The sequence below is a fragment of the Mus caroli genome, chromosome 8 (assembly GCF_900094665.2).
Source record: "Mus caroli chromosome 8, CAROLI_EIJ_v1.1, whole genome shotgun sequence".
Taxonomy (NCBI): domain Eukaryota; kingdom Metazoa; phylum Chordata; class Mammalia; order Rodentia; family Muridae; genus Mus; species Mus caroli.
In genome coordinates, this window is record NC_034577.1 from 53122524 (window position 1) to 53136314 (window position 13791).

The 13791-nt window shown below is 39.7% G+C and overlaps 1 protein-coding gene across 2 annotated transcripts in view; it reads left to right on the forward strand.

Moving 5' to 3' along the window:
* Aadat (aminoadipate aminotransferase) overlaps nucleotides 1–8508 on the forward strand; it is a 33274-nt gene extending 24766 nt beyond the window's left edge. For both annotated transcript variants that reach the window (XM_021169732.2, XM_021169733.2), the window contains 3 exons: nucleotides 3050–3156; nucleotides 6484–6585; nucleotides 8180–8508. In XM_021169732.2, the coding sequence (XP_021025391.1) occupies nucleotides 3050–3156; nucleotides 6484–6585; nucleotides 8180–8221 (251 nt within the window). In that variant the 3' untranslated portion in view covers nucleotides 8222–8508. The remainder of the gene's footprint in view (nucleotides 1–3049; nucleotides 3157–6483; nucleotides 6586–8179) is intronic.
* Nucleotides 8509–13791: the final 5283 nt, after the last annotated feature.

The following is a 13791-nucleotide window of genomic DNA, read 5'->3' on the forward strand; positions in this document are numbered from 1 at the left end:
AAAAAACTCGGTCAAAAAATTAACCAGCAATACTACCTGCGGCAATATTTCCTGAATAAAACCCATCTTCAAAAACTTTCAGCAATTATTATTAGTGTTATGAAATATAATGTGGTGTGTGGGGGTACCTGGTGAGCCCATGCCAAGTTGCCCCCTGAGAAACCATGCCACTCTGTAACCAATCTGGTATAAAGGAGGTTTATTTGGGGGAAAGGAGAGGAATGACAGCCTGGATAAGGGGTAGGAGCAAAATAAGGGAGACAGAGAAGGACAGATAGAAGAACAGAAAGGAACAGATAGACACCATCCAGGAGCATGTGGGAACAGGGAGAGAGAAAGAATGAGAACTGGAGTATCCAGCAGTCCTTTTATATGTCTCACTTGGCGGCAGCAGGTAATGGCTGCAGCTGATGATGTATGTCATTACTAGGTCCCTGGGAGGGACCTAGACAAATCGCCTGTATGCTAAGGACAGTTGTTTCAAATTTTTGCTCCCAAAATAGTCTGCTTATAACTAAAAATGAATTTAATCAAGTAGTATAGTATTGTAAGGGTCAGAAAATCGATGAAGGAAGACCCCAGACTCAGATAATATGCAAAAACAAAGAGCAATTATTCTGCAGAAACAGCCAGCATGGGGGGGGGAGGGGGCGGTGTCAACCATTCTCCAAAATTGCTACCCCAGACAAAGGTATGCAGGCCTTCTTATAGGGAACTGGGGAAAATGTCTAGAAGGATCAGATAATCTAAAATTTCATTGGTGGATGCTAGGGGATGCTATTTCACAGCTGATCAGTTGTCTTCATTCCTATGCCATGATGTTCAATCATGTGTGATCAGTGGTCTGCATTCTTATGTCACGAATGTTCAACACTGTGATGAAATAGGGCATCCCAGTACTGATGGCCCATTCTGAGATAAGATATTTCCCCATCTTTGTGGTTATCTCCAGGCTGCTCTTTGGGAGAGGGTTTTATGATATTGCTCTGGATTTTATGGTCTGATTCTGATAGAACTAGTGGGGAAACCCCCACCCAATTCCCGATTTGGCGTGCACCCAAAAAATCACGAAGGACCATCTCTTGATGTAATTACATGAGGACGTTTAATGACAGAGCTCCGGACCTACATGCATCCCACACAGGAGATAGAAAGATAGGAGATCCCATGAGGCTAGAAAGCTAGGGGTTTTTATGGGGTAAGGGGCTTAAGGGTGTGGAATTCAGCATAGCGACACACTATTGGCTTATTCAAACATTAACAGAAAGATTACAGGGCATCAGGACATTGTTCCTGTGGGCTGGGGGCTTATCTTTGTTCACATATCAACCAGTTGATGTATAACTTTACCTGGTTTCAAGGGGCAGTAGACAGAGGGGAGGTTCCGGCCAGGTGGTGTTGACCCAGACAAGATAGCCCTGCTTGTACAATCAAGCTGTTCTTAGGAATGTCTTAACAACAGCCCTATCTGTTCTGCATTGTTCTCAGCCCCAGGCCAGGGGCTCATAGACAACTCTTTTACATGAATCACAGGATACAAAATCTCATTTTTTTTCAATTCTAGAGCTGGTGTCTTATGACCTAGTTTCTGGGTCTGTTCCTGAAGCTGGTGCTTCACTGCCTTTTTTTTTTTTAAATCAGGCTTGGTCCTCAAAATAGAGACAAATGGGGTCTTTAAATGGAGACTAATGGGGTTTATATTGTCCTTTCAGTATAATTTAAGATTCTTAAATTCATTAAAAACCTTTACCTGATACATATGCAGCTAGAGACACGAGTTTGGGGGGGAGGGAGTACTGGTTAGTTCATATTGTTGTTCCACCTATAGGGTTGCAGACCCCTTTAGCTCCTTGAGTACTTTCTTTAGCTCCTCCATTGGGGGCCTTCTGATCCATCCGATAGCTGACTGTGAGCATCCACTTCTGTGTTTGCTAGGCCCTGGCATAGGCTCACAAGAGACAGCTATATCAGGGTCCTTTCAGCAAAATCTTGCTAGTGTGTGCAATAGTGTCAGTGTTTGGAGGCTGATAAAACCATCCAGTGGGAAAAAGACAGCATTTTCAACAAATGGTGCTGGCACAACTGGCGGTTATCATGTAGAAGAATGCGAATTGATCCATTCCTATCTCCTTGTACTAAGGTCAAATCTAAGTGGATCAATAAACTCCACATAAAACCAGAGACAGTGAAACTTATAGAGGAGAAAGTGGGGAAAAGCCTCGAAGATATGGGCACAGGGGAAAAATTGCTGAGTAGAACAGCAATGGCTTACACTGTAAGATCGAGAATCGACAAATGGGACCTCATAAAATTGCAAAGCTTCTGTAAGGCAAAAGACACCGTCAATAAGACAAAAAGGCCACCAACAGATTGGGAAAGGATCTTTACCTATCCTAAATCAGATAGGGGACTAATATCCAATATATATAAAGAACTCAAGAAGGTGGACTCCAGAAAATCAAATAACCCCATTAAAAAATGGGGCTCAGAGCTAAACAAAGAATTGTTCCCACTTCTAAGAATGATTGAAGTATCCTATCCACATTTTGGTCTTCCTTCTTCTTGAGTTTCATGTGTTTTGCGAATTGTGTCTTGGGTATTCTGAGCTTCTGGGCTAATATCCACTTATCAGCTAGTGCATATTATGTGTGTTCTTTTGTGATTGGGTTGCCTGACTCAGGATGATATCCTCCAGATCCATCCATTTGCCTAAGAATTTCATAAATTCATTTTTTAATAGCTGTGTAGTACTCCATTGAGTAAACCAAACAACAACAACAAAAAGCATTTCTCTTAAAGGCTGGTGAGGAAGTGACACTTACATATCTTGCTGGCCTGGCACTGGCTCAAATGAACAATTCAGAACATATTTGTGGATTGTTCCAACACTGGGAACATCAATTTGGGGGTGTCATCAAATCATATTTTTGAGATGTTTCCACTGAAACAAACTCTGTAAAAGTGCTTATACATAATCACTGTGCCTGTGTTGTGGAACTGTAAATCATCAGAGACATGCCTAGAGTGTGCTATCTTCTTTTCTTTGTAGGCTTGGCAGAGTGGCATGTTCCCAAAGCTGGCATGTTTCTATGGATTAAAGTTAAGGGAATCTCCGATACAAAACAACTGATTGAAGAAAAGGCTATTGAAAGAGAGGTAAAAATGGGAAGAGGGTGGACAAGATGGTCAAAAGAAAAATCCATACTATTTCTTTGATTAAAATTAAGAGATATTTTTGTGGCCCAGCCACTTGCCTTGTTGGAATATGTTGAGTATATTGTCTCATCATTAAAATTATAATAAATTTTGAAGTTCAGTTCAGATGGGCAAAATTAATGGAAATGATCATGCAGGTCAGTGACTGGGTTGGTGTCCCAGTTCAGACATCCTCCTTGGGTTGATTTCATAGTCACTCTTTACCACATATGTAGCTCTGGGTCTCTTACCCACCCCTGTGATTTATTGATCAATAAAGACAGCAAGAACCCTTTCCTGGGCCAGTAAGAGGGCCTGGCAGGAAAGTAGTGCTGTGCTAAGCCTGGCGTGACCTAAATTCTGTATTGGAATTCATATAAAGATGCAGGAGCAGAGTGATTCCACAGACTTGTCTGGGCACCACAGCATGCACAGTGGAGCCTGTGCACACACAAATATTCACTTATGCACAAACTCTAAGAATCTCACCCCATCAGGTTGCTATAATGATTAAATGGCATGTGCAAACTAACGCCTGGCCTTTTGATGTGTGCACAGTAAATGTGTAGGAGGCAGTCACCCTTAGTACTTGATAGAGAAATACTATATTTTGTTATTTTAAAAAATAGCAAAAATGAAATCCTCCATCATTTTATTGCTCAAGTTTATGAACACTTGTGCTGTGTTTTCTAAAAAAGTTTACACATATTCCAGCTTCTCCCCCCCCCAGCCCCCCACCCCGCCCATACTGAAATCATAAGTTTTCTTAGTGTTGTGCTTTATAAAAAGGAGCCAAGGATATGTATGATAGAGTCAGGTATGGTGAGATGGGAGGGGTGCCTTGGCAGGTCTATGATGAGCCATCCCTTCTCCCTGAGGTACCAGCATTCAAGGGACATAGTATAGAAGAGAGTTTATGTTTACATAGGGCATGGGAAGGGGAATTGAGAAGGGAGTAGAAACAGAGAAAGAGAGAGGGGGAGGGAAAGAAAGAGGGAGGGAGGCAGAAGGGGGGAGGCCAGCAACATGTAGAGAGAGGGGGAGGAGGAAGGAAGGGGGAAGTGGACAGAGGGAGAAAGGGGTCAGGGAGAGAAGAGAGTCAAAAAGAGAAGGGGCAGAGAGATCTAGGAGGTACCAAACAGCCCATTTTATAGCAAGCCAGGTCTACCTAGCTGTTACCAGGTAACTGTTGGGTGGAGCCAGAACAAATGCTAACACTTAGCTTTCACTTGCAGGCACAGAGTAAACGCAAAACTCTAAATGAAATTTTCTGTGTAGCTTTTCAGTTGAAATTGAACTCTCCCTTCTTCCCCATTAATTCCCTTATGTCCATGAGGTATCTCTGCAAGAGCTGAAATCTGTTTCCAGAATCACTGTTGTCTAGATAGAAACTCTAAAAGAAGAGAGTGACTTGACAGTGGCAAGATACCATACAGGTACATAAGAAACAAGTCCATCCATGGATACATCTTCAGAAAGACTGCCCAGGCAAGGATTATCTATCCTTTGACCATTTGAGAGAGCAGGACTCATGTTTTGCTCATTCTACTTATCTGAGTTTCTACACACAATAGGTACTTAATCCATGCACACATATAGCTTATTTCATTTAACTTGATCATTTAATTTGATCTTTTCTTCAGTTTGATTTTTTTCTGTCAATGACATCATTATTAATAACTTTTGGTAAGTAACTGTTTGAATGCACCCATGAGCCATGTGATAAGAATGGAGACAGATAATAGTGTCCACTTTTTCCCCCAAACTCTGCAACTCTGCATCTATTATGTGTGTGTGTGTAACCTATTCTAAATAGTCCCCAGTTACATCACCAATGCTTTACCCCAGGTTTTGACAACATCCTCCCTCTCTTACAGGCCCTTGCTTCTAGTCTATCTCAAAATGTTTCCTCTATATTGGGAAAAAATGATGACCTTCACATTTTAGAAATCAGGATAGTGAAACTCATCTTTTGCCTGAACTCTTCTATGTAGAATGCCCCATATCACTTCAGTCTAAACTCATCTTGGTTTAGGTAGGAGCACCCAGATTTATAGACTGCAACAACAACCAATTAATGTTTCCGAGGAACCCTGGCAATTGCTATATAAAATACAAAGTCTGAATCTTAAGACATAAAACGGTGTAATTTATTTCTGACTTGCCTAAAAATTAAAACCTTAGGTCCTTCCATCTTTGGCCTCCAGTCTTAATGAGTATTCTAAGATTGCTACAAAGTAGAAAGAGCTTATACCCATTGGTTAAGATTTACTAATGTCACCCATATAACTTCAAGAAGGCTATCGGTACCAGGAGGGCAGAGTGTATGCCTAGAATGTCTGATGTCCTGGGTCAACCCTAGTGTGTACTTGAGGATGGAAAGAAGGGGTAGAGACAGAAGGGAGGAAGAGAGGGAACACGGAGTGGAGATGGAGTGACAGGAAAGGGAGTAAAGTCTATGTCTATGGCGGAGTGAGTGTCTGGTCACTCAGCTCTTACTACCAACATGGTCATAAAATGAGCCGTGGGGGCTGGTGAGATGGCTCAGTGGGTAAGAGTACCCGACTGCTCTTCCGAAGGTCCGGAGTTCAAATCCCAGCAACCACATGGTGGCTCACAACCATCCGTTAATGAGATCTGACTCCCTCTTCTGGAGTATCTGAAGACAGCTACAGTGTACTTACATATAAATAAATAAATCTTAAAAAATAAAATAAAATATAGCTGATCTCAAAACCGCACCTTAGCACACTTACTAACTTCTACTTTATGGGTTAAACATTTGTAACCTTTCTGTTTCTTTAAATGTATCCTTTTCTTCCCATCCCAGGGCCTTTACATTTTAAGGTTTCTCCCTAAAATACTGTTTCCTACTCTTTGTTAGGCCAGCATCTAATTGTCATTAGAAATCTCAGTGTTTGCACTCATATTAGTTTGGAGCTAGGTTAGTCACTTATTTGTATCTTACTATTTCTCACTAACCTATCTTTTATACATTTAAGTTTAAATTCTGGTATCTTCTCATTTTTATGCATTCTTTATACTTGGAGAAGAAATAGCATTGTCATATTGATGGTAAATATTGTTACTATTTCTACATACTCAGGTTTGTCTAGAGCATGCCATGTGTATTTTTATATGATATTTTTATTTTCTATTGTGACTTCTTAGTTGATTAGTAGCTTTTAACCTTGAAATACTCCTCCCACAGTAATACTAGATCTTCCTAAATTTTCTTTTAGCTTTTCTTCAGTGGTGTAATCACTTATTTTCGACAACCTCTCACAGGTCTTATTTGTTCCTGGAAATGGTTTCTTCATTGATGGTTCAGCTCCTACCTCCTTCTTCAGAGCATCCTTCTCTCTGGCTACTCCAGCACAGATGGATACAGTGAGTATCCTCGTCCAACCTCCTTCTTCAGAGCATCTTTCTCTCTGGCTACTCCAGTATAGATGGATACTGTGAGTATCCTCCTCCTACCTACTTCTTCAGAGCATCCTTCTCTCTGGCTACTCCAGCACAGATGGATACAGTGAGTATCCTCCAAGCCACACAGCCTGCTAGTTCTGATGTTGATGTGTGGGTTTTCCTAAGTTAGAAATGATTTGGTTTCTTCTTACGCTTCTAGAAGAGGCTTTGGTGCATCAATCACGAGATTAATAAACACCTCCTTTTCTCTTTGTTGCTTGGCAGTTGGGGGCAAATGAGACTAAACTGGAGATAAAGTTTGTTGTCTTTGTAAGTGACTGGTCAGAACTCACTGAACAGTTCTGGGGCATTCTCAACATGTTCTAGGGCAAAACTTTCTGTTTCCTTCATGGACTCACATAAATGAATAATAAAATCATAAGCCATTGGTCCGTTTCCCTGAAGAAAAATGCTGTAACAAGGATTAAAAATATTCTAAGAACTGTGTGCAGAGAAATCTAAAAGAAATCTACTGACCAAGCACCACTGATTTTTGATTTTCAGAAGTGTGTGTGTGTGTGTGTGTGTGTGTGTGTGTGTGTATGTATGTTTTGTGATCTTTGGGAGGTTTCAGAAGGCCAAACAGTTCCATGTGAGGTTTATTGAGGGGAGGGCCAGGTGGCAGTGGAAAGAGAAGGGGGGGGGAAGAGAGAAGTTGGCGGGGGGGGCGGGCTTTCTTTATATATGGATGGAGACAGAGTTACAGGTAAAGGTTGGGGGTGAGCCAGGTGGATTCTGGGAATATGGTGGCTGTTGCCCTGGCAACAGGTGTGCAGGTCACACCTATGTGATATCACAGGTTTCAGAACTCCTGAGACCAATAAGTATGCTGGGAACAGGCTCCCCGAGTATCCTCACTTTAATACAGAAAGTGTGTGTACATGTACTGAGGACAGGCTCCCTATGTGTCTCCCTTTTGTTCAGGTGCGTGTGTGTGTGTGTGTGTGTGTGTGTGTGTGTGTGTGTGTATGTGTGTATGTGCATGCGAGTACACTGAGGACAGACTCCTTGTGTGTCTTTTCTTTGCTTGTTTCTCATGCTACTAATATGCTGTCCATAGCACAGTCTGCTTTTATATGAAAATTTTTTTCTTTTTATTATATATTTTCTTCATTTACATTTCAAATGCTATCCCAAAAGTCCCCTATACTCTCCCCCCACCCTGATCCCAAACCCTTTAAGCAGTCCAAACTATATAAGTTTGCAGATGAGAGAATATATATCAATATTCTGTGTTTTTATATAAACACAAAATATTTATACTGTGAACAAAATAGAAAATTATTCATGAAAGTTCTAATGAAAGCACAATCTGGAAATGTGTAAGCTTGGTGTATACTGTCTACTTCAGTGACTCTAGAGGGTGTTCTACCAAGGTAAAGCTGTTTTCAAACTTACCATTTACTGTGTCATCCCAGCTTCAGGTAGAGATTGTATTTAAATCTCTAGACTTACAGTAGAGGTTTTTCAAAGTAGCATCCTAATTTCATCATTTCTTACCTCTTTTCTGTTTTAGGCCTTCCAGAGATTGGCCCAACTGATAAAAGAGTCTTTATGAAGAAATCAAACTCAGCATTGGACTCATAATTTTTAAATAAATTACTTCTGTACTTTGCTGAAGAAATGGTTGTTGCTGTTTGGCTGACAGGATGGATCCAGGTTGTGAAACATCTGTTGCAATTTCGCTGAACCACTTTAAAGTCCCCTTAAATCCATCACATTGCCAAATAGCTTTCTGATCTACTTTTGCCCTTTGATTAATTTGCAACTGAAAAAACATTAAATTTTATTGTAAAGAGCTCTATAGCTGCTTTATAATATCCAATAAATTTTTCTCAAAACTAACATATTATACTGAATTATTTACAAATTGCAAGAAAATTAGTTAAAATGGCCTATAATATGCAGGGTTTTTCTATTTGAAGGAAATTTCATGAACCTTCAGTGCAAAATTTGCTATAACTTGACAGTCATAAGTTACTTTGTTGCCTTCCATGATGTCACAGAGTCTCTTTGAAATTAAAATTCTGAAGTCAAGGATACCAACAAGAATCATAAATATTAATTCTAAGTAAGGAGAACAAAAATATGATCTTAGGAAGCTTTACTTGTGTTTTCATCGGGGTGCACAATTCACAGAAGCACAATTTATAGAAATTTTATAGCTGACTCCTCGTGCAGCCATTCAGATTTCACAGTTTACTCCTCTAGTTGGTAAGGCCTGGGATAATGGAGCCAATAAACAATACAAAGCAAAGTCTCATGCAACAGCCCACTTTATTCAGAGCATCAGACAATTGTACTCTGAGGATTAAGAAGACTCACATGAGTAAATTATATAACCACAAGGGCAAACTGTGCATGACAGGCAAGCCACACTAGGCAAAAAACATGTTTTTTCATAAATACATATAAACAAATAACAGTAACCAGCTGTAATGGATAAACTGAAGTACACTCATCTCTATCTGATAAATCTGGGAGGGGCATAGAAGCATACTCCAAGAACTATTTTGTGTTTTGTTGTTGCTGCTGTTGTTGTTTTTTAGAAACTGAGGTCACAAGACTCTTGTCCTATTTTCTTGGCTTTTTCTCATAAGCATTCTGAATTCTCCTCATATGATTTCATTCTTGGACCATGTTCCAAAATCTCCGTCCTTTTTTATTTTTAGTAGTAGGATATTCAGAGATTTGATTTGAGATATTGTTGATAAATCTAATTGTCATTTGACACATGGCTATCCTATCAGCAAGCAAATTATAAGTGTAAGGAGTAATATTAGAACAGTGAAACCACTGTAAAAGCATTCTGCCATCAAGAACAAGGATCCAAACTATGTCCAGTACTATTTGGTTACATTATTAAATTGATCAGAAAAATCTAGAGAATAACTTGAAAAAAGGCCCAATTAGTAGTTCTAATACCTTGTAAAACATAAACCCATATAAACACAAATGTAATGATGCTCTACGCAAATGGGAAATTAAAATTCCAACGAAAAAGCAGACTCAGGCTCATCTTCAGATGAATGAATGAGTCTATCATGACTCCAAGGTCCTCCATAAGCCCCAAGTCATTAGTAATGATAACAGGCTCTGGATCCATCTAATCTACAATCTGAAGTAAAGAAGGATGGGGAACATAAGACCAATGCACGTGTTCAGAGGCCATCACCACAGATGCACAGGTCACAGCCACTAGCATCGCCGGCCAAAGATTCTCATGTGACATGGGGCTCTCTGTGCTTCATAGAATAACTTCTCCCTTGGTGCATAGTGGTATATAACTTGACCCCAGGTGGACAGACTTGACTTCTGATGATATGGTTGATATCTTTTTTTGCCCTTTAGCTAGAGGATTGCTATCTTTCTGGTGATGCCTGCTGTCTTCTCACCCTCCACCTTTGTCCTTGATGAGCCAGGGCTGAAGAAGTCAAAAAGGAATCCATAATGTTTTGAGGGATCCATCTGCAATTCCAAATGCATACTCCTTCCCAATTTTCTTCTGGGGAAGTAAAAATGGGGCGGCTTAATGCATCGGCTTGCATTAACCCTAGTGTACATTGATATGAACAATAAACAAAGGATGTGTGTGGGTTTAACCAAATGTTGTATTTAAGTGTTTTTGAATTAGCCATAATAGATTAATTAAAACATCCCGTTCTACCTGTTGGGCTGAAGGGAAAAGAAGTATTATTAGATTGGAGAATATCTGGACCATGCATTCCTTCTGTAACATTAGATGGGCCTTCCTCTTGTGATATAATACCTATAGGAGGCACATTTGTGTGTAAAGTAAATAACTTTAAAGGCAGCAAAGGATCCATACATTACACAAATGCTTCTTTTAGTCATCTGGATTCAAATAGCTGCAGTTCTTTCCTTGCCTCTAGAGATAATATGTGAGGACTGTCCAATGCTGTTTTTCCTTTTAAGGTTTTAAATAGATTAGTGCATTGCAAATACCACCTTGTTGAGCTCACAAGGCCAGGAAAGAATTGAGAAACAAATTCTGTTTTCTTGCTCTGCCCTAGCTTACCTAGGTTGCAAAGTTAGGTTTTGTTATAGGCTCTCATAAATTCACAACAACAACAAAAAAAAAAAATGGAGAGAATTCAAGATTAGATTGATTATCAAATTCCTTTACTCATGCTTCAAGGTCATTTGCAACAATAGAGGATACATACCTAAAGGAGGCTCCAATCATGGCACTGACGCAATCATCACCAGCCTGCTATCAGTGGTGCTGGTTTTACTTTCAATTTTGCCTGAAACAGGAAAATCACTTTTTGCCTATTCTACCAATTTTAACGTTTGATCATCCAGCTTACATTCATTAAAGGAATTAATTGTCTCTTCCTCATCATTACTATCCTCCTTTCTCTTCCTTAATTAGCTTGATAACGGTCCAAATTAATGCCCAAGTGACCCAAAATTAAACAGAGATCTTTCTCTCTTGTTTATATGCCTTTTCTTTATTCATTCAGATTCTGTCCCATATGTCTTTATCTAAAGCTCTCTTTTCTGGAAACCAGGAATGACAATCATATTCAACTTGGAAGCAATCTACTAGTAGTGATTCTAATATTTGTGCTTCTCATTTCTTTAAAAATGGTGTGCAAGCTCAACATAAGGCAAAGACGTTCCTGGTTTCTACCCCATTATTCTCTCTCACCCCCTTCTTTAAGGGCCCCCGCTCTTATTTCATAGCTGACTTCAGGTTCCTATTGGGCACCACTTATTCACTGCTTTAGTTGGTGGTGGGACCTGGGAAAAAGGAGCTGATAAGAAGATGGACTAAAGTCTCATGCAATAACCAATTTTATTCAGAACATTAGACAATATATTCTCTGAGGTTAAGAAAAGTCATATGAGTAAAGTGTACAGTCATAAGGACAACTCACACATTCCATAGATGTCGAGTGCTATCGTCTAGCCAGCAAGAACACACACAAACAACCGGATCCTTCTGCAGTAATTCTTTATTGCACTAGCATCAGCATGATGAGGAGGAAGACCCCAAGCCCCAGAAAGGCTCTGCTTATATACCCCTCAGAGTGGCGTGTCCATACCTGATTGGCTGCTCTCTCAGGGCCCCATTAGCATGCCCCGGGATAGGCCGTGACTTAGCGTGAAGACACTCTCGCACATAATAATAGCTGCCTGATCAATGACAAGGTATCAAAAAAAAAAATCATAGAAGAACAGCCTCTTCAACACATGGGGCCAGGAGAACTGGATACTCACATGTACTATAGAGGGACGTTAGATTCATATCTCCCACTCTGCACAAAAGTCAAATTGGATCAAGAACCTTAATGTAAGAGCAAAACCCTGAAATTGCTAGAGGAAAACATGATCAAAACATTTCAAGATACAGGAATAGCCTAGGACTTTCTGATGGGCTCTAGGCAGATATCCTAGGTCATTCTAAATCCTGCCAAGTTGACAATCAACGTTAACCAGTACTCAGGACCATCCTACAGACCATCACACAAACCAACATGAACTGCTACTATTCCTAATCACAATGCTCACCATCTTTGGGTAGGGGTAGTAGAACAATATGGTTAAGCTATAACATTGTAGATAGACATTAGAATGATAAAGAATGGCATATGTTTCTATTATTTTTCTATTGGTGAAAACTGCTGTTTGACTGGAATTTAGTACTTTCCACACCATATGAGATCTGCAAGTAAAATTGATTTCCTAAAATCAGCTACTACTACTGTATGTATGCTTTTGAAACATTAAGGACATGTCTGAGCAATTCAATCTAATTCTAGGCTGTTCCTTCCACATGTTCTACATTCCCATATTTCACCCTCGTAAACAAACAAGATAGGTTTAGTAATTTGAAATTCCTCAGGTTGATATCGGTTTGTAAGGCCAGTTTAGTTTAGTTTAGTTTAGATTATGGCTATCTTCCCAAGTTAGAGGCCTTGCAAGTTCATTTTTAGTGAATTCATATAGCAGTGAGGACCTATGATCTTCAGAATGTTCTTTGACTCCTAGAAAACCTCCTGACATTTGGTGCTAGTCCAAGGAAAGCTGAATATTTTTTAATTCTCTCTGCAGTCAGGTTATGTTCTGAGTAGTGAAACATTTTCCTTAAAGACTGTGTGACCTTTATAGGCAAATTGCTTAAACACTGCTGAACACTGAGTCCATCCCACAGCAGGCATAAGTACAAGGGAATGGTGTTAGATTGTCTATGATTTGAATGAGAGTGGAATTGTAAAGAAACTCTTCAGGATCATATATCCTATCCAATGCCTCCAGTGAGCCCTGGGGACGCTATAGTGCAGTTGCATTGTTGACTTTTCCAAGTGTAAGCAGAGAACATGACTCTTTCTCAGCAGGAAAATGAATGAAGACTGAGCAAATGTCTATAGCAACACACCATCTGGTATCTTAATTTTATGGGGTTTTCTTTGTTTGCTTACTGTTTCTGCTTTATTAATGGATGCTGCTTTATATCAATATATCTGGTACAGATAAGCTTTCACTTTCTTTTTGTTTGTTCTAAGATTACATTTTTCCCTTCCCTTTCTTCCCTCCAAACCTTCCCATATATGTCTCCCTGATCTCCTTCAAATTCAGACTTTTTCATCAATTGTTATTATGCAAATATTTTTTGTATGTACATATATATTCCAACTATATCCTTGTTGAGTCCACATAGTTTCCTGTATGTATGTTTTCAGGGCTAACCTTTAGCACTAGAAAACTAATTGTTGTGCTCTCTCTTGGGCAGACCCACCTCTCCCACTCCAAGTACTTGCCACTTACCTGTAGCTCTTTGTGTAGGGTTGAAGCCTGTGGGCTTTTCTTTGTCTAGTTTGGAATGTCTGCTGTTGTCATTATTGTTTAGTTCATATTTGAGCAGTCCTGTTGGTGGGACTTCATGGGTGTAGCTTCTGATATTGCTAGAACACCCAGTTCCTAATTCTGTGGCTCTTACAATCTTTTTTCCTCTTCTTGAACATTCCCTGAGCCTTAGATATAGGAATATTTTGTACATGTATCCATTGAGACTCTTTTCCACAACACAGCCTATTTAATTGGTTGTGGTTTTCTGTAGTGGTCTCCATCTGTTGCAAAGAGAAGTTTCTTTGATGAAGG